Below are 20,329 nucleotides of genomic sequence, written 5' to 3' on the forward strand. Positions count from 1 at the left end.
ACTGCTAGTACAGTAGAAATAAAATAACTGTAATTTCTTTAACAAGGAAATTAATTCAATACTACCCTTCAAATAATTATACAAAGTATAAGATTTTAATTTTTCTTTAATTATTTTATCACCGCACATGGTTCATCAGAACTATAAATATCCTATCATTTTTTTAAGAAAAAAACTATAAACTAATTAGCCTTTAAATAGTGATATATATATATTCACATATTATCTTTCACAATTTTGTGAACATTTAATTTATTTTGTTGTACAGTATATAAAAATGAATAATTTGCGTGCTTTGTTATTTTGAAATATAAAAATAGATTTTACCCCCACTCGAAAAAAAAACTAGGAATCTTAGTTGTCAAGTCGTTTAATTTTTATTACACAATATAAGTAACGTTCTACAGCCACATATACCCATCATGGCTAATATTTTCCTTCTTTCTCCTATTTCGTCTTTTTGCAGGTTGTATCATATTTTTCAAAGTATAAAATGAGAGGTTTGGTACTCTCATTCTACTCACAAATATACATATATATATACATTCTTCTTCTCTGAATATATATATACACATATATTATATATATAATGGGGTCATCAGGTTCATGGACAGCTAAACAGAACAAGCTGTTTGAGAATGCTCTAGCCATCTATGACAAAGACACACCAGATCGTTGGCACAACATGGCCAAAGCAATTGGTGGAAAAACAGTGGAAGAAGTGAAGAAGCATTACGAGACACTTGTCGAAGATCTCAACAAAATTGAGACTGGTCAAGTCCCTTTACCAAATTATAAAAAGATCAATAACAACAAATCATCAGTTCCCTATATCCCATATATGGATGAAGAACAAAGGTACTCCTCCTCCTCCTACTACTACTATATACTTTGGCTTTCTTTTATTTATTAATTAATGATATATATGAATATACTTCTTTTTGTTTTTGGTTAATGTAGCAGGTTGAAAAATCTAAAAATGCAATGAAGATCTGCTGATGATTTTAATTGCTCTCGATATTGTATTAAAGATTATATATCGATCCTCTCAATTCAAGCAAGCTAGGCTAGCTTTTTCAATCGAGAGAAAGATTTGCTTATAAATTATTATTATTATTATTGATTATTTTCAAGTCCAGCACACATATACATATAAGGGAAGATTATTAATGTTGGAAGTCGGCTGGAGTGTCCCTCGCATCTTTTCTCATTTCATCATGTTCATATATAATAATGTGTGTGTAACTTATATATGAATTAATGATACAGTATATGCTTCTGAAGAGTACTTTTAATTATATAATTAATATATGGGTGATGTTTAATTTGTTTCTATAATTATATGTCTTAAGGCCTAATTAAGCTGGTTATTTTAATTTATTAATTATGATCTCTTGTATATGATATTATATATTTAACCAACTATGAAGAATTTTCATTACATTTAATGTAATGTTAATGGTATATATATACTAAATAATCATTAATTATTTAAAATGTTGATCAATATTAATAATATGTTACTACCCTATTGTTCAAATATATATATGGCTGAAATCATTAATAAAGTCACACCTCTGTAGTATATATGTTGAGCCTTAAAAGTGTCTAATAAACAATACTTATTATCACAGTACAAAAAAGAACTTTAACTTTTAGAATTTTGCTTGTTGACTAGACCACATCAAACTGTAATCTGGACCCTAACGCAGCCATCCCTCCTAATCATGAAATATATGCGATCAAGTCAGTTTTATTATTATGAGCACATTGTATATTAATATTCCATCTAATATTATTTAATAATAACCTCATCAAACACAACACACACGCACACACACATGTGTATATATATATATATCAGTTTGTTTTGATATATATACCATGCTCTATAAGATGTATTGGAGGCGAAAATTGATTGTTGGGTTGATGAGGTTGATATATAAAAGTGGTATATATAAAGTGCAGAGAATCCATATCTAAATATTATAATGATATATACACATCTTATACAGTCTGTACTACAAGATATGATCCTTTGGAGATAGAGAATTTTTGCTGATGAGGTTCATCTAGTACTCCATCAAAAGTTGAAAGTTGGGGTGAATTCCTCATTTATCTAAAAATCGACGTGAGTATAAGAATTTTTATACATATATATACATATAAATATATATATATTTATGTAATCTATCATTGTCAACGTTCGATATGCTTAAATATATATATTCATAAATTTATGTGTGCATATGTATATGACTTTATTTGTCCAATTTCCTTATTGGTTTTGTATATAGAAACGCACGAAAAAATTAAATAAATATAAAACATGAGTATTCCAGCTTCTTTCTTACATGCATATATATATATAAGTCAAGTTTCTATAATGGACTAATTTTTACTTTCCATAAATAGTAAGTGTGGGATTCATGGCTCATGCATAATTGTTTTCTGGTGTTGAACAAGTATAAGAGAGAATATTATACTGGAAACATATACTTATATCATATTTCACGTATATATATATTTAAAGAGAAATACTAAAAGGTACCAATATGATGCCTAACACTATTTTATGTGTTAATTTCGCTATTTATCCAACTAAGTATCGGGTTCCATATATATAATTTAATATAATAACTTTTAGGTAATATTGCTAGCCATTCGGAACGCTAAATGTTGAGAAGGGGCTAGGTATACCACTGGTGCCTTCATATTAATTTAAAATATAATTACTGAATAAATAGCGTTGACTGGGTCGTCTATTCTCATGACCCAATAGAATCATAAATTCAATCAATCCCGTTTCTCATTTTATTCGAACAATATTCTGTCTCTAATATGACAAATCCCAACTTGTTGGGAGGGACCGTGCATCGATGGAGAAGGAGATAAATGGTTATTTATTCTTCCTTTTTCTATCTTTTCTTTTTATATTTGTTATTATTTTGAGGAATTAATGACAAGGACTCTTTAATGGTTTCCAAATAAATATTATATATTATTATATAACTTTATGTACATAAATATCTTAGTTAGCCGGGTGATATGTATCAGAAGATCCCATATATATAACGTTTCATCATAATATATAAGAGCTCTCTAAAGAATGGAGTTTGAGTAGCTAGCTAGTTATCACTATACTACAACCAACTCTTTTACCTTAATCCAATTTTTTTTTGATAATTTAAACAATATATACGAATTATCTTTCCCGATCTTTGTAGAGTTTGCTCCCAGATTTTTTTTAGTTGCCAAAATTCTGTTCAACTATAAAAATTATTACAAATATCAAGTATATTGTGGTGGTTTCTTTGAAAAATTCATTGACATAACACTAATCTAATGATAGTCTCACTACTAAATGAACTTTTAGAATCGGTTAATGCCTAAAACCATCACAAAATAACAAATAACAAATTAAATTTTTTTAGTCAGTTTGGGACTGATGCTACTTTGTGTCGATATAAACTAATATTTAGTTGACACATGTTAAGCGAAAATTTTAAAGTAGAATATTAAAATGAATACAAAACACACTTTCGGTTATGCCAAATTCATAGCACAAGAGTTTATTAATTTTAAATTTGACACTACAAGAATCATACTCTTTAATGAGGAAAAATTTTGTCAATAAAAAGTAGTTATTTTGTCAGTAATGATTATCAATGGTGACACGTCGTTAGTAAAAATTTGTTGGTGATAAACTTGTTGGTCTTTTTTTTTTTCTTTTTGATTTTATGGACTGTTCTTTTTTTTTAGAAAAGAAACAACTTTATTTACATATTACCACAATATTATACTATATTTACTCAATGTGAAAAGAATATTTTTTTTAGGACTACCAAAAAACAACCGTCTCTAAAATGTAAAAAAAAAAAAGGTAAATCTATAAAAATCTTTACTTTTTGTTGTTTATGGGTATTTATGAAATAATCTCTTATGGACAATTTTATTATTATTGTTTTAAATAATAAAATTATTAATTTTTATATTTTTAATAAATAGTAAATTTTACTTGAATTTTATAATTGCGTATTGATCACAATACTAAAAGTTGATACAAATTATAAATATATGACAATTTTTTTTTTTTTTTTTTGCAAAATGAAATGGCCTAAGTAGCTAAAATCATTCCACAAAAAAATAGTAATTGACGGTGGAACTCTTTTAATTTTATACATTAAAGGTGCGTTTATTTTTTTTTTTTAAGATTCAGACATTTGAATTTAAGTAATAAGATATTATATCTGAATTTGAATGCTGAAATAATTAGACTATTTATTTTTTACATCTGAATATATTTTTGCAATGTTTTGAATTGTATAATATTAGCAAATTTATTATATTATTTTTTTCATTTAAAAAAAACAACCCAAATATTCAATGCAAAACATAATTAATTTTAAAAAAATTAAAGTATCAATTGTTTCCTCTAACTTAATTACTCTTTCAATTTTACTAATTATTTCATTTAATAGTATACAAATAATATATTATTGGAAATATTCTATGCAACTTTTTTACAAAACATATATAGAATATGTAGGTAATATTAGGTTAAGACATGTAATAACAAACAAAAATGCACAATATCTTCTCATTATCTATGTAAATGTACAAGAAAGCACACATAATCAAAGTGATCAAATCACTAAAAAAAACACACACACAATGATGTGATCAATACTGATCATGCACCTCACACACAAAACGAAAGAGATTCATCAAGAACAATGCAAAAAGAAAAATATGAGAATGATTGAGCAATAATTTAAAATTAAAATGACTATAATAAATTTGCTAAAATTAATGCTACTGTTGCTAGAAAATTGCTTGCAAGAAATGTAATATGGTAAAAAGTGGCTTGAATAACTAATCCCCCTAGTCAGGTTTTTTCCAGTTACTATAGCATTACTTAAGTATTTTCACACAGAGATAACATAATTTTTTATGTGTTTATGAGAATTTTTCAAAACTCACAATTTAAGTTCTACCATCTAGATTCACATATTCCTATATCAAACCAGATTGCAGAACACCAATTAAACATCAATTATTAAGTTATGCAAGGTAAATGAAATATTCCTATTTTACTTACTAAGAAAAACCTAAATCTAGGATTTCTCATGCTCCATCCAAGTTAAACTACTAGATCTAGCCCTTTCGAAACAAGATATAGCTTAACAAATTGTTACTCATGGCTAAGACATAACAATCAAATAAAATGACAAGCTTACTTGAATGAATAAAGACAAATATGCTTAAAAATTAATCATACCCAACATAGGAGTTCATAGCCATTCAAGCCTTAAGAAAATTAGCTCATGTTTAAATCAAAAAATATAATTCAAACTCGAAATTGTTCATCCATGGCCGCTGCCCTTTTTACAAATTATCAAGTTTCTAGTATTTAAGACAAGAAAGAAAAGGAAAACAAAAATATAGAAGAAAAAGAAATGCAAACAAATAGGGCTTTTGTCCTTTTCTTTTTCTTACACTTGGGTCCCCATTTTTCTCCTTCCTCTTTTGTACTTTTTCTTTCTGCACTTAATTTCCTCAAAAAATGGCAGCTGCCATCATGTTGAAGAAGAAGAGTGTACTTAGTTGCTTTTGCTCACTCCTTACAATGTAATACCCTAAAAATAGAAGCCCAAATTATTTATAATCTTGGCGCATTAGGTATTGTCTCCTCCTTCCACAACGCATAACTTTGAGTGACTGCTACATAATTGCTGATGTGGATAGGTGAAATTTGTTTTTCAAACTTCTTCCACGTCACTGCCTAGAATGTTATAGCATTATGGCAGCATTTCTTGCCAAATTTAAGCTTTTCCTTCCACTTTGCCTTTGCATCATTTCTTTTTTCCTAGCAAGTTAATTCTTCTTTCTTACAACAATCAAGTAACAATTAATTAAAAAAAAAAGACAGCTAAAATAATAATTTTTACAAGACTTAAAAGTTAGCTTACTAAATAGAAAATAAAAATAACATTACTTAAAATTAAGCAAACAAACACACTTTCACTACCCTTCTCACAATAATTTCAGTTTAAAAGCATAAAAAAATAACTTTATACCATAGAGATATTAAGATGTTATATTATTAGAGAGAAAATGATGTCATTATAAAAATTTGCATGGATGTTATTTATTATTTTTTAATAAAAAATTAAAGCTAAAAAGTTATTGTAGCTGAAAATTAAGATATATATTAAATAATAATGTGTGAGTTCATAATTATAATATTTTTAAAAAGTACTATATATTAAAGTATTTTTAGAAGTAAGATTGTCAAAAATAATAAAATATTATATTTTTAGATAATATATAAGTTTTTAACATCTACTATTGAAGATGTTATCTTGTCCCGTTTAATATTCGGGGATTGAAAATCGTTCCCGTCCATATCCTACTTGGTGCACATATTGGCAATTACAGTTGGTATTGGTAATTACAGTTAGTATTGACAATTACCATTGGTATTTAACGGTAAGATTTAAATGGTGTTTGAAATAAGAAAAGTGAAGTTTAAATAACTAAATTCAAGGGCACAACTTTACAGAAGAGGCGCTTAATAGGGTTCTGGGTTTAATTCTAAGCTCGAAGTTTAAATTTGCAAAGTTTCCGGATAATCATGGCGGCCAATGCTTCTCCCTTTAAGGTAGTGTTTTTCTCTCTTGGTTATTAGGGTTTATTCCTTCTCTCCTATGTAAACTTCTGAAAGGAATGATGTACGTACTTCTTTGGAAGATCGGGAGATTATCAAGTTTTCTGTTTGATTGATAGTTCAATATCTCTACTACCACATGAATTTTCGAAGTAACTGGCGTTAATGCTGTGCAGATAATTTTGGGATCATCTTCAGTAGCACGTCGGAAAATATTGGCTGAGATGGGATACGATTTTACAATCATGGTAAAATTTCTGAATTTTATTTTTTGTTTCGAATTTTCTGAGAACTTTAAGTGTTTCTAATTGTAGACTGCAGACATTGATGAAAAGAGTATCCGAAAGGAGATTCCAGAAGAGTTGGTTGTGGCTCTTGCTGAGGCCAAGGTCAGATTTTAAGTTTGATAGTTTCATGTTGATTTGATAAGTTAGTGCCGATTGGTAAAACTCTAGTTATTTATTTATTTATTTATTTATTTAATTTTTTTTTTATGGGGAGTCTACTTTCTCTGTTTTGGGTGCTTGAGTTCAAGTATTTTCCTTTGATTACAAATCAATTACTCACTCAGGCAGAAGCCATCATATCAAAATTAGAATCTTTGCTTAATCAAAACAAGGATGACACGCCAACATTATTGATTGCAGCGGATACAGTATGTCTTTTAATCTTCATTTTAGGCATATCAAAAGATGGTGCCCCTGATTTCACCAAAAAAAAAAAAGATGGTGTCACTTAGGGCCATTTATGGATGGAGAATGTAATACGTTTTTGCTCAATCAGTAATGCTAAAATAAACAAATATAGATATTGACACTCACTGATTTGATATCTATTCTAACAATTAATAATATAATATGGTTATTATTTTGAAAAAACCACAAGTGATCAAGAAGCATGTCCTATTCATTGTGTGAGTTTTTTCATTTATTATTAAACCATTACAATTTGATCCAATGACCAATATTAAAAGGAAAATTTGAGTTTCTATGCTTATTTTAGCTATTTAATTTAAAAAAATCTCTTTTTACACTATCAAAAATATATGTACATATCCTCAATTGACAAACTATCTATGATCATTTTTTCCTAGTTTGGTATTTCAGAAAATTGTTTTTTGGCCCGAAACTAAGCTGCTTCAAGTAGCGTTTGTGCTCCTTTGCTACCCGTTTAGTTGGTAGTAAATATACTGGGTATTTGTTAGGGTCCTAGCTCTACAGTTAGCTGCCTTGTCTTTGTATTTTTATACTAATGCAATCATATTATTGCTCTTTCCAAGCACTACTAGTGTGGTGGTAGTGTAACTGTGGTTGGCACTTACCTGGTGGAAACTTCTTCTCAGGCGGCAGCCATCCTTCCAAGGATCCCCACTGGTGACTACATAAATGATGTCGAGCCAACACTGTTAATTACTGCAGATCAAGTATAAACAAAGCTCTCTATATTTTTACTCACCTGATTCGTATTGTGTTGCATGTGCCTTTTGAAGAAAACTGGAAAATAGGTTATTGACATGTTGGTTTTTTAACCCTTAGCCTTTAACAATTTAGTTTCGCTTGTTAAATCAAGTAGTGTGGTAAAGTCAATTATGCAGTCTGGGCATTTTGACAACTTGGCTATTTCTCTTCTTTAAGGATGGAGAGATATAGAAGTACGACTTGAACATTTGTAAATTTTTTCTTATTCTTTCAAGTGGAGATCCAGGATGAAAACTTCCTTAGATTTTCATTTTAAAAGTTCAAATTCTAGATTCACAACTTTCCAATATTTTTCCTTTTTTTTCTCTCTAAATAAATATGAATAAAAAGTCTTTTTTTTCTTTAGTTTTTGTAAGTTAAATATTGGAGTATAAATGAAAGGAATCGTACCTCCTGGCATATACAGACCAATCTCTGCCGTACATTTTTCTTTCCACCTTTGTGCTCCCGTTTTCTAAAATTTTAAAAGGAATCATCTCTTATTTTGTGACATCTGTCTCCTAATGATATCTTTCAGTAGCAAGTATAAAACATGAGTTCTCCAGCATAGGTGGCCCTTTGGTGATGATCATATTTGTTTACACATACAATTGCTCTCTTTACTTCGAGATGAACTTATGTTTGTGTTATTTCTTACGTTTGATGTAAAATGATTTGGAGGTGGTGGTCTATGAAGGTGTAATCAGGGAAAAACCTTCCAGCAAGGAAGAGGCTCGGAAGTTTATGAAAGGTTTGATTCATATTGCAGCTTCAGTTTTAGACTATTTATTCTTATTGACTCCTATTTGTGATGTAAACTGCAGATTACTCCGGGGGGCAGGCTGCTACAGTCAGCTCAGTGTTTGTTTCAAACCTGAAATCTGGATTTAGAAAGGGAGATTGGGACCGGGTGGAGGTAACGGTTTTCTATTTTGCTTAATGAATTTTGTTTTGAGTTTTTTTTTTTTCATCTTTTCTCATTTCTCTTGTTAAACATGATTCCCATTAGCTTATAATAGAGTAGTGTTGAACTGTTGACTTATGAATTATTAATGTGCTATGCAATCTACATAAAAGATGTAGTGTTGAACTGTTTGTGCTTCCAACTTTTATTTTATCTATTTCTCTATATGCAATTGTATTTGTGTAGTATTTGAGTAAGATCATTTTTCCAATTAAAAAGATATTTATTTGAATTAAAACTTAAAAAAATTGCCTTCACTTTTTGTTAAGGATTAGCAAAATAATATTTATATTATTATCCCCTGCAGATCCATTTTCATGAAATACCTGATGATGTTATTGAAAAATTGGTAAGGAAGTCGCATCTTTCTTCAATTTTAGTTTTTACTATTTATTATTTTCGATTGAACAACAATCAGGTTGGTTATTCCTCTTTATATTTATGCAAGATTGACGAGGGAACTGTTCTTTTCGTTGCTGGTGGACTTATAATAGAGCATCCTTTAATTCTCCCGTTAGTAAAGAAAGTGGTTAGTATGTTTGTCTCTTTCTATAGTATTCTTGGTGTATGGATTTAACTCTTGAGTTTGCTTCAACTCTGTTCTGGGTATGAAAATGTTAGGCCCCAAGTGAGATTCCGGTATTTTATTCTAGACATAGCGGCAAATTTGGTATTGTGAATTAATGCGTAGGCTGATTATGTTGGTGTGTGAGGTGGTGTATTGGGAGTAGAATTCAAGTAGTGGTTCGGTTAATGTTGGGTTTGCTGAATATATTTATATGCGAGGTGCTTTTGTGAGGGGTAATGATAATGCACACACTTCTTTTTACACCAAAATACTACTCACACTTTATGTGGTAAATTTTTGTAACCAATGAAACTCATGCTACTATGTTAAAAAGTAATGCCATGTAAAACGTGTTCACATAACATTACTCTTTCGTGAGAGGGTGATCTTTGCTCTTGCCGAGAGTACCAAGCCTCTCAAATGCTTGGAGTGGCTGTATTTTGACCTAACAGTGGATAACTAACAACATCCGACATATTTTCTACTCAATATCAGTTTGGGGAAGCAAGTTGAAGTCTAGTTGTATTCCATAGAGAAAGTAGTTAGCACTATTTGTGAGGAGCTATATTGTGAGGTTGGTTTCATTGTGATTGAGATGCAAATGATGCTACAAAGTTTGATTAACTCTTCAAAACTCATTTGAAACTTAACCATTCTTCTTCATTGGCTAGCAACAAGGAGTGAGAAGTGAAGCAAATGAGGGATTTTTTTTTTTTTTATTTCTGATATCTATTTTAGTATATACAAAGGGTATATAGTATATAATGTGAACATCTAGTAATACTAGAGTAAATGAAAAATGCATTAAATGTTTACAACTAATTTACAGCTAGCTTGATTTCATACACTCCTCCCCAAGCTAGATATATACTAAACATTCTTAATTTGGAATTGAGTTCCCTAAAGTTAGGACGATGGAGAGCTTTGGTTAAGATATCAGCTGCTTGTTGTCTTGAGGGAATATGCTTCAAGGTGATGATCTTGTTTTCAATCTTCTCACTAATGAAGTGACGATCAATTTCAACATGTTTGGTCCTATCATAATGAATTGGATTCTTTGCTATTGCTATGGCTGATTGATTATCACAGAGAACATCTATTGGGCCTTCAAGTTTGATTCTGAGTTCATCAAGGAGACGTTTAAACCACATTCCTTTACAAATTCCATGTGCTAAGGCACAAAATTCTGCTTCTGCACTGCTGCGAGCTACCACTTGCTGTTTCTTGTTGCGCCAAGCTACAAGATTTCCCCAAACGTAGGAGCAGTACCCGGAAGTGGATCTTCATTCAGTGAGAGAACCAACCCAATTTGCATCTGTGTATATTTTAAGATCTTAGTTGAGATTTTTCCTGAATATTAACCCTTTTCCTGGTGTTCCCTTAAGGTACCTAAGAATCCGGTAGACAACATCCATGTGTTCCTTAAAGGGATTATTGAGAAATTAGCTAACAACACTCATAGCGAAGCTAATGTCAGGCTGAGTGTGAGTTAGGTATATTTACTTTCCCCCAAGACGTTGATAACTTCCTCGATCAACTTTTGTTTTGATTGTCAGTACTTCAAGTTTGGTATTAGTGTCCATCGGAGTTTCAATTGGCCTGATCTTAGTTTCTTGTAATAGGTCAAGGACATATTTCCACTGAGTGACTGAGATGCCTTGGCTGGATCTTGCAACTTCCATCTTCGAAAAAATTTTAATTGGCCTAGATCTTTAATCTCAAATTCACTGGAGAGAAGCTGCTTGAGATGAGAAATTTCTTCCATGAAATTACCAGTAACTGCTTATGTAAACCTGTCAAACCAGGCTCGAGGGGATTGCTTGAGGCCGTAGAGAGTTTTTTTTAGTTTGCACACTTTTCCTTGAGAATCGGTCTTCAAATCTTGGAGGAATGTTCATGTATACTTCTTCTACAAAGTTGCCATTGAGAAAAGCATCCTTTACATCAAGGTAGTATAAAGGCCATTCATTGTTTACTGCAATAGATAAGAGAACTCGGATGGTGTTTAACTTAACAACAGTAGCAAATGTCTCTTGGTAATCATTGCCATATGATTGGGTGGACCCTTTAGCCACTAATCGGACTTTGGATCTTTCGATGCTCCCATCAGCCTTATACTTAACTAAGAAGATCTATTTACAACCAACTGTGCGTTTGCCGTTAGGTAGATCTGTGATGATCCATGTTTTATTCTTTTCAAGTGCTCTTAGTTCCTCCATTGTGGCAACATTCCAATTGGGATTCTGTAAAGCTTCCTGGACCGAAATGGGAATCTGAACTTGGTCCAGAGCGGTGATAAAAGCTCTATAGGTAGGAGATAAGCTTGAGTAACTCAAATAGTTGTGAATGGGATGTTTGAGTGCAAGAGCGAATCCTTTTCCTAAGAGCAATGGGAATGCTTAGATCGTTAAGCACATTTTCTTCCACAATAGGTTCAACTCGAGCATCTTCCTGTTCAAGAATGAATGGAATCAGATTGTATGCTTGACTTAGCTGAGTTTGAGTGGTAGCTTGTTCATTGTTTGCTAGATTCTTCTTTCTCCTTGAGTAAACCCGAATTTCTGTGTTTGGGTTGTGGACAGGCAGGATTTGAAAAGATTGGAGGAGTTTTTGGCTCATGTGAATTGGCTGAATGGTTGGGTTGGTCCTCGTTGATAGGGACAAGACTTAAGGAAGGGATTGGATGAGAATTTCTTGGTTCATGTGATTTGACTGAATAGTTTGGAGTATGAGTAACAGATGAATGAGGAGTTTTTGAAGCAATGGTGTTGTCAGAAGAAGAAGAAGAATGAGTATCAATGAGTGAAACAAAGTCCCAATTTTGTAGTTCTTGACTATGATTCTTCCCCTAAACTGCAAATTTGGGATAATAAGACTCTTCTTCAAAGAAAGTGACATTGATGAAGTTGAACATGAAATTGGAGAGTAACATTTGTAGCCTTTTTTATTAGATGAGTAGCCAAGAAGAATACATTTAGTGGCTAGAGCATCAAGTTTGCTGCGATGTGAGGAGTGAACATGGACAAATGCAACAGAACCAAAGACACTAAATGGAATTTGAGACACAAGATGTGAGTGAGGATATGCTTCTAGGAAGATTTGCAGCTGAGTTTTGAATTTTAATACCTGTGATGGCATTCTATTTATGAGATAGGTAGATGTGAGAACTGCTTCACCCCATCATCTTTTTAGAACATGGGATGAAAAAAGTAAAGATCGGGCTACCTCTAGTAAATGACAATTTTGCGTTCGGCCACACCATTTTGTTGTGGTATGTCTACACAAAAACTTTGATGAACAATCCCGTTGGATTGCTAATATGATCCAAGGACAGAATTGAAGAAGTCACGAGTCGATTTTTAACACTTGGATGTTTGTTTGGAAGTAGCTTAGATCATTTTGCGGAAATTTTGGAAAATATGACTTGTTTTTTATTTTTCTTTCACGAGGAATGTCCAACTTAGGCGGTTGTGATCATCAACTAGTAATAAAAACCAACGTGCCCTACTGATATTTTGGATTTTGGATGGACCCTATATATTCCCATGAATGAGTGAAAATGGGTGAGAGGGTTGATGAGGTCTTGAAATGAAAGAGTGACGGGAATGCTTAGAGAATTGACAAATATCACACCTGAGAGACTGAGGATTTATATTGACAAATAGGGATGGGAATAAGTGTTTAAGATACACAAAATTTGGATGACCTATACGGTAATGCCATAACATGATAGTATTGATTTTATTGGATTGATTTATTGAGGAAAGAGATTGACCTTGGGAGAAACAACAATGATTTTCATGGTTAAACACGGGGTTGTCGATTTTTAGCAGATACAGGCCCTTACTGAACTCAGCATAGCCAATCATCTTCTCCGATTCCACATCCTGAAAAACACAAAACTTAGCAGCAAACTTAACTTCACAATTAATATCTCTACTCAATTTGCTTACAGAGAGTAAATTGTAATCAAGCTTTGCAACGTAAAGGACAAAATTTAGGACAAGATTTGGTGAGATTGTTATGGTTCTAATTCTGTCAATTCTTGAACATGAGCCATATGCTATGCGAACAGTCTTTTCATGAGAGCACTTGCTTAGAAAAGAAAATAGTGATTTATCACCTATCATATGGTCAGAAGCACCAGAATCCACAATCCAAGGGTCATTAAGGGTTTGAATAACCTGAAGTGCATGAGTATTGCATTGTCTTGCGACTAAAAAGATGGCTCTTAATGAGTTTTGTTCTACCATGGAGAAAGACAACAAGAAAAGCAAGGGTAGAATCCCAGAGGAGACGAACAGAGAGAGAGGACGCCAGAAAAATGTCGCTAGAGACGGAGAAGAACTAGAGATGAAACCTAAGAGAGACGATGCGGAAAAATGTCGCTGGACACTGCCACGCGTGTACACGTACACGCGCCTACGCATGGAGAGGGTCGCGTCAGATGAAGGTGGCGCATGGGGCTCACGCACAGCTCAGATGGACGTCGAATTTCTGGGTTTTGTTGATCGGAGGTGGGACAAGCTCCCTGAGTCGGAGGTGAGAATATAAAATTCATTTTAATTAGTTCTCTAGGATGGAGCCTCCAAACCCTAAGTTTAAGAACCCTTATTTTAAGAAGGGAAGGGATGAGAAAAATAATATAGTTTGAGAAACTTCACATGCTCTGATTCCATGAAGCAAATGAGGGAAAATATTTTTTATTTTCTGATATCTATTTAAAAGTATATACAAAAGGTATACATAATACAATGTGAACACCTAGTAATACTAGAGCAAATGAAAAATGCATTAAATATAAATTTACAACTAATTTACAGCTAGCTTGATTTCCTACAAGAAGGACTAGCGATGTCTTTAATAATGGCAATATCGACATGGTGTAAAAGAGCTCCATTTAGATTTTTCGTTTTCCAAAGTTAGAGTTACCCTACTTTTCATGGGATCGATCCAAATCAATGGGTTCTTTAAGTAAAGAGCTATTTTGCTCATCAATGATTTACCAATGAATATAAATTGGAGGTGGTAGTGGTAGTTATTGGGTTCGAAGGGGATGGATTACTATGCGTATTAGTGGGAACATAAGTTGAGACCCATGTTTCTGTGGGACGAGATGAAGCTTTTGTTTCTGAAACACGTTCGTTACACTCAAAAAGGTTTGCTTCAAATCAACTTCTTGCATTGCATTAGGAGACCTTGAAAGAAGATCTTCGGTAATTCATTGAGTTAGTATTCTCACCATCAGAGAATGTTTTTGACAAGGTCATTTTAAGTCACTTTATCAATGGGCTTCAACGTGACATAAAGAACGAAGTGAGAATTCTTAGGCCCGTTAACTTGGGCTTGGCCATGTATTTGGCCCAAAAGGTGGAGGACAAGTTGGTTGTCGCTACTCAAGATATGACCATGAAAGAATATTTTCGGTAGTTCATTTAGTTACTATTCTCACCATCAGAGAATGTATTGGACAGGGTCACTTTAAGCCACTTTATCAATGGGCTTCAACGTAACATAAAGAATAAAGTTATAATACATAGGCCCGTTAACTTGGGTTTAGCCATGTATTTGGCTCAAAAGGTGGAGGCCAAGTTGGTTGCTGCTCTTAAGAGACAACATTGAAAGAATATTTTCTGTAGTTCATTGCGTTACTATTCTCATCATCAGAGAATGTATTGGACAAGGTCACTTTAAGCCACTTTATCAATAGGCTTCAACGTGACAAAAAGAACGAAGTTGTAATTCTTAAGCCCATTAACTTGGGCTTGGCCATGTATTTGGCCCAAAAGGTGGAGGCCTGGTTGGCTCAGGTCGACTACACACTCCACGGGTTCCATTGGCTCTTTCAGTTGACTGCCCTCTACAACAAGCCCAACGCCATATTTGGAGGCTTGTCGATTACAGCATAATATTTGGGGTCCTTATTGTTGCTTTACTGGTTCAGAAATGCAGGCTAAAAAAGATCAGGGAGTTTGTTATCATTGTGATGGGAAATGGAAGTATGGCCACTAGCATTCGAAGTTTGAGCTTATTGTCTTGAGTGAAGAGGTCGACCGTGAGTCTGAAATTGTCAAAGAGAGGAAGTTGTTGGAGCTAGTATCAACGAAAATTTCTAAGTTGATCAAGATGTCGTTGAATTTCGTTGCTAGGTTCACTACTCCCAAGACAATTAAGTTGATTGTGGTTATTGTTAAATAATAGGTGGTTATGTTGATTGACCTTAGGGCTACTTACAATTTCATCTCAATTCTTTGGTTGAGAAACTCCACATTTCAATTTCCACTTACGATGGTATGAGCGAATCTATTTGGGGGCAAGGCATTAACACTGTGGGGATGGTAAGGGGATCTTCTTACTTTTACATGTGGGGAAGAGAATCTATTTGGGGGCAAGGCATTAATAGGCAAGACGGGATCTTACTTTTACAACATTAACATTGTGGAAGATTTTTTACATTTGTGCCTCAACAGTCCACATGATATTTTTGGAATTCAGTGATTGGAAACTTTGTGTATGACCTATACAAATTATGGATTCTAGCTCATGGAATTTCAGTCGGGCAAATGGGATTGTGACACAATGAGGAAATCCTTCATTGGGCAAGTCATTGATGTCTCTCAAAGCCTTGCGGCAGATGTTCAAGCATGAGGGATTGGGGTTTGTGATTGAGCTCAACCAAATCGAGGGGCCAAGCACAACAACCTTGGTGCTTCCCTTTTTTGTTTAAGATGTCGTTGGGCAATTTGGGAATGTATTTGCCATGCATGCCATTGGGGTTTGCCTAAAGCATTCTATTTTGTGTTTGAATGCTTGTCATGAGCATTCTTTTATGTGTAAAGAAGGTATATCCTCAATTCTAGAAAGGAGATATAGAGACTCATTCAATAGATGCTCACAACAGGCATCATTTAAGTAAGCAAGAGTCTATTTTCGAGGCTGATTTTTTTGGTGAAGAAGAAGGATGGTTCACGACATTTTTTGTGGATTATTGTGCTTTAAAGATAGCCCATGTCCCGATAAATGAATTGCTAGATGAGCTCTATGGTGCTCAAGTCTTTTCATTGCTAAATTTGAAGTTCGGATACCACTAGCTATGCGTTAATTCTGTTAGTATCCCAAAACAACTTTTCACACTCACGATGTCATTATGAGTTTCTTGTAATGTCATTCAGGCTTAAGAATTCCTTGCCACATTTCAATCCCTTATGAGCAATGTTTTCCATCCATTCTTCTGTAAATTTATCTTGGTTTTCTTTTTGCAAACTCATATGAAACACTTAACTGTTGTTTAGCAAACTCAGATCGCTTATGTGGTTTATCTCATCTCGAATTCGGATTTGTAAGTCTATCCTAGAAAAATCCAAGTAATAGTGCAATGGCCTACTCCCTCCAATTTGTGTGAACTCTGTGGTTCTTGGGGTCAACAGGGTACAGGATATGCTCGTATTACTTTGCGTTTAATAAAGCAGCTGAAATGGGATAAATTTAGATGGAATGTATTTGGTTCTGGGTTGTAGTTCCTCTGTTTGTTTAGCTTCTAGGACAGTGTGATTCTTTATTGAATAGTAGTGTCAGTTCACCTCTGTCCAGTAGTGGCCTTAGCTTTTAACCGATTTTGGTTCGATCTTTTCCCTGTTTAAGAGCAGTTATGGTCATAGATCATTTGGTGGTGTCATTGGATTTTAAATATTTGTAATAGTTCAACTTATGTTGGTTATCATTGTACTCGGGGTTAATTTGTTCAACCCGTGTATTCAGCTTGGTTTAATTTTATTTGGGTCATCGTCTATGCTGCTCTTTAGTATCGTTTGACCTATAGGGCTGCGGTCCATTTTAACAAGTATATGAAATTCATTTCCTCTTAGGGTTGGGACCTATTTTCAAATTTAGTCAATAGCAGGATCGAAGCAAGAAAATAACATTTAGACAAGAGTCGATATTACTGTCTTATTGTATGGTGAAAACAAGAGAATCGTCAACTGTGACATAGCTAGCCATTCCCTCTAGTAGCAAATATAGCACATGGAATACCGTTGGCAGTTATTTGTGATAAAATTTAGCTGCGACATTGCGAGGTTTGTGAAGTTGAGAAATTGAAGTATTTTTACTTTATTTTAAGAGTTTTTTGAATGATAGATATATTATATTTTTGTGCTGAGAGGTCTTAAGTAAATTTGAAAAGTTGAAGCTAAGGTTATGTTACAATTTCATTAGCTGCTTAAAATTTAAGAGATGTGATATTTTCAAGGTTAAGCTTTTATAGTTGAAAATTTTTGAACTGTGAAGCTGTTGGATTTTTTTTTTCTTTTTCAATTTGGTTATATTATTTGAATATCTCAATTTATAACCATATATAAATGGATAAGTTTATAAAGAAATATTTATGCATGATTTTAAAAAACATGATTTAGTTGTTATCTCACTAATTTGAATTATATGACTAATTAAAACTTTACAATATTTTTGTTTGCTTTTCTAATTAGATTTGAATGACTTATTTGTTTATTATATTAAAAGAGCATTCATACACATGATCTAAAAGTGGGTAAGAATGGGGCTTGTCCCTTAATGAGCCAATGCTAGGGGCTTAGTGGACCAGGATCAGTATCGTGCTAAACATACCAAGCCTAGACTAGCCTGCGATATGCCTCACTGTGCGACAGCTTTAGCGTAGACCAGTGCTTTGTTAGGGCCTGACAAATCTAGACCAAGTCAGGGCCTAATGCGTCAAAGGTCCTGCCAGGGTCACTAGGGGCTAATAGAAATTTTTGGCATGGCTATGGGGGATTACGGTTACGATAGTTGGCATTGGCCCGTACATTTTGTCAAAGTCCTGGTTTCCTTTCAACTTGGGCAAATTGTAAGCCCATATCACTGGTTTACTCGAGTGCGTTTGCTTTTATTTTTCATAGACGATTGATTGTGGGGTTGGTGCTTGCAGGTTGGAACAACAGATAGCGTGATGGGACTCCCGAAAGCACTCACTGAGAAACTTTTAAAAGAGGCTCTCTAGTTTCCCTAACTTGTTGCCTTGTTCCATGTACTTGGTACCTATCTAATTTGAACTCCATTCTCTACTAATTATTACGTCCCTGGAAGCATATTGGAGAGTGGAAAGGGCTAATTATTGGCTGCCCTTTTTAAATACACATATTGTGCAACATCCAGACAAGCTATTATTTATTGTGATGGAGCATAGGAAAGGAGTTTTTTTTTTCTTTTCTTTTTACTTTGTGCCATTATATCATATCGTAGACAATCTGTTCCAAAATAGGCTCAGAACATTCTGAAAAATGTCGCTGGTGACTCGTGATATATCGTGTTTAGGTGTAAAAGTAAGCCCCAATGGGCTTAGCTATGAGATGAGTTTCCTCATGGTTATGGACTCATGGGGAGCAAGATGGTTACATTGGCCCATACTCTTGCTTCTCGTTAATGGAGTCACAACCATGGGGAGTCATGCTTATCAGATGAGATGAGTTTCCTCATAGCTATGAGACGAGTTTCCTCATAGTCATGGACTCATGGGGAGCAAGACATTGACGCATACTCTTGCTTCTCATTAATGGAGTCACAATTAGATAGGGATGACGATTCCTGTTTACGAATCATATTTGTGTCGTGTTGAGACTTATATATAACAGGTATATGTCTGATCCGAATATGACCCGTTTGATAATCGTGTTAAAAAATAAAAAGCAAACACGACCCGTTTTAAACGGGTTGATACGACATGACACGTGTAACCCATTTATAAACATATATAAGAATATTTTGTTTAGACATGTCAACTAATAATATATTTTTTAATATTGAAACACGTTTATGTCCTATTTATGATTTGTTAAAGTACTAAAATAATTTTAAATAGGTCATTAACAAGTTATTTTTGTATTAGTCATGTCAAACTGAACACAATTTGTTTATTAAACGGGTTGGACGAGTCAACCTTAGTACGGCCTGAATTCATTTAATGCAAAACCCAAATTCGTCACCTCTTGTGCGGTTTTGAGTGGTGTTATTGTGTCTGTCTTTGTCGATTCTACAATCAGATTAATACTTAAGTTACCCTTGGTAGTCATGAAATTAGTGAAACGAATATACGAACGTGAAATGAAATAAAATTTAATGTAACTAAAAGAAATAGATGAAACGTTTATTAACTAGAATGATCTTTCTCCCGGTTTCTCTAGAAGAAATACTCCATTTTACTAAAATGTATAAGAAACGTTCTCATTGAAGTGACATTTGATCTTTTAAATTACAGTCAAATAAAAGAATGAATTGTAAATGATTTTTCTTTTAAGGATGGTAATTTCTGCCATTGTATTTAATTATGGCCTGGACCATTTAGTTTGTTTTAACCTTCTACTGGTGTGTGGAAGTTGTCCGCATCTTTATTAGGTAGAGTTTGGTTTACACGAATGAGTGTAGGAATATAATTGCTATTTTTAAAGAAAGATCATTCAAGTATTTGGTTTGTTTATTGTCATTGAAAAACTCATTCTAATAGGAATTGTAATTCATGTAAACTAAGGAATTATTTTTATTGAATAAAATGATTTTTTTCTTAGTTTTGTTAGTTGTCTTTAAGGGATATATATATTTTTTTTTGAAAAATTTACAGAGACCAAAATTACAAAAGAAAATTAAGTTAATAGGGAAAATTT

The 20,329-nt window shown here is 33.1% G+C and overlaps 2 protein-coding genes across 7 annotated transcripts; both read left to right on the forward strand.

The window, feature by feature from the left end:
* The first annotated feature begins 454 nt into the window (after positions 1-454).
* LOC133031944 (protein RADIALIS-like 3) lies at positions 455-1,283 on the forward strand. Of its 2 annotated transcripts, none has more exons than XM_061105735.1 (2): positions 455-858; positions 964-1,283. In XM_061105735.1, exons 1-2 carry the CDS (start codon positions 590-592, stop codon positions 986-988), a joined length of 294 nt encoding a protein of 97 aa, XP_060961718.1. In that variant the 5' UTR covers positions 455-589; the 3' UTR covers positions 989-1,283. The 2 variants fall into 2 exon arrangements, with proteins under 2 accessions (XP_060961718.1, XP_060961717.1); XM_061105734.1 differs by having other exon boundaries at positions 459-858; positions 961-1,283.
* Positions 1,284-6,348: 5,065 nt separating this feature from the next.
* LOC133032760 (uncharacterized) lies at positions 6,349-18,883 on the forward strand. Of its 5 annotated transcripts, XM_061107098.1 has the most exons (11): positions 6,349-6,492; positions 6,566-6,664; positions 6,847-6,918; positions 6,985-7,059; positions 7,242-7,325; positions 8,013-8,093; positions 8,809-8,878; positions 8,952-9,043; positions 9,399-9,440; positions 9,540-9,620; positions 18,601-18,883. In XM_061107098.1, exons 2-11 carry the CDS (start codon positions 6,638-6,640, stop codon positions 18,670-18,672), a joined length of 696 nt encoding a protein of 231 aa, XP_060963081.1. In that variant the 5' UTR covers positions 6,349-6,492; positions 6,566-6,637; the 3' UTR covers positions 18,673-18,883. The 5 variants fall into 5 exon arrangements, with proteins under 5 accessions (XP_060963081.1, XP_060963085.1, XP_060963084.1 ...); XM_061107102.1 differs by lacking the exon at positions 7,242-7,325 and having other exon boundaries at positions 6,350-6,492; XM_061107099.1 differs by lacking the exon at positions 6,349-6,492 and having other exon boundaries at positions 6,509-6,664.
* Positions 18,884-20,329: the final 1,446 nt, after the last annotated feature.

The sequence above is a fragment of the Cannabis sativa genome, chromosome X (genome assembly GCF_029168945.1).
Source record: "Cannabis sativa cultivar Pink pepper isolate KNU-18-1 chromosome X, ASM2916894v1, whole genome shotgun sequence".
NCBI classification, from domain to species: domain Eukaryota; kingdom Viridiplantae; phylum Streptophyta; class Magnoliopsida; order Rosales; family Cannabaceae; genus Cannabis; species Cannabis sativa.

What these genes read in the sequence shown, in the direction of transcription:
- LOC133031944 (XM_061105734.1), top strand. Translation starts at nt 590, where the DNA reads ATGGGGTCATCAGGTTCATGGACAGCTAAACAGAACAAGCTGTTTGAG. An exon ending in TATATGGATGAAGAACAAAG is followed by an intron (nt 859 to 960) that starts GTACTCCTCCTC and finishes TGGTTAATGTAG; the next exon opens with CAGGTTGAAAAATCTAAAAA.
- LOC133032760 (XM_061107098.1), top strand. Translation starts at nt 6,638, where the DNA reads ATGGCGGCCAATGCTTCTCCCTTTAAG. An exon ending in CCAATGCTTCTCCCTTTAAG is followed by an intron (nt 6,665 to 6,846) that starts GTAGTGTTTTTC and finishes AATGCTGTGCAG; the next exon opens with ATAATTTTGGGATCATCTTC. An exon ending in ATGATGTTATTGAAAAATTG is followed by an intron (nt 9,441 to 9,539) that starts GTAAGGAAGTCG and finishes TATTTATGCAAG; the next exon opens with ATTGACGAGGGAACTGTTCT.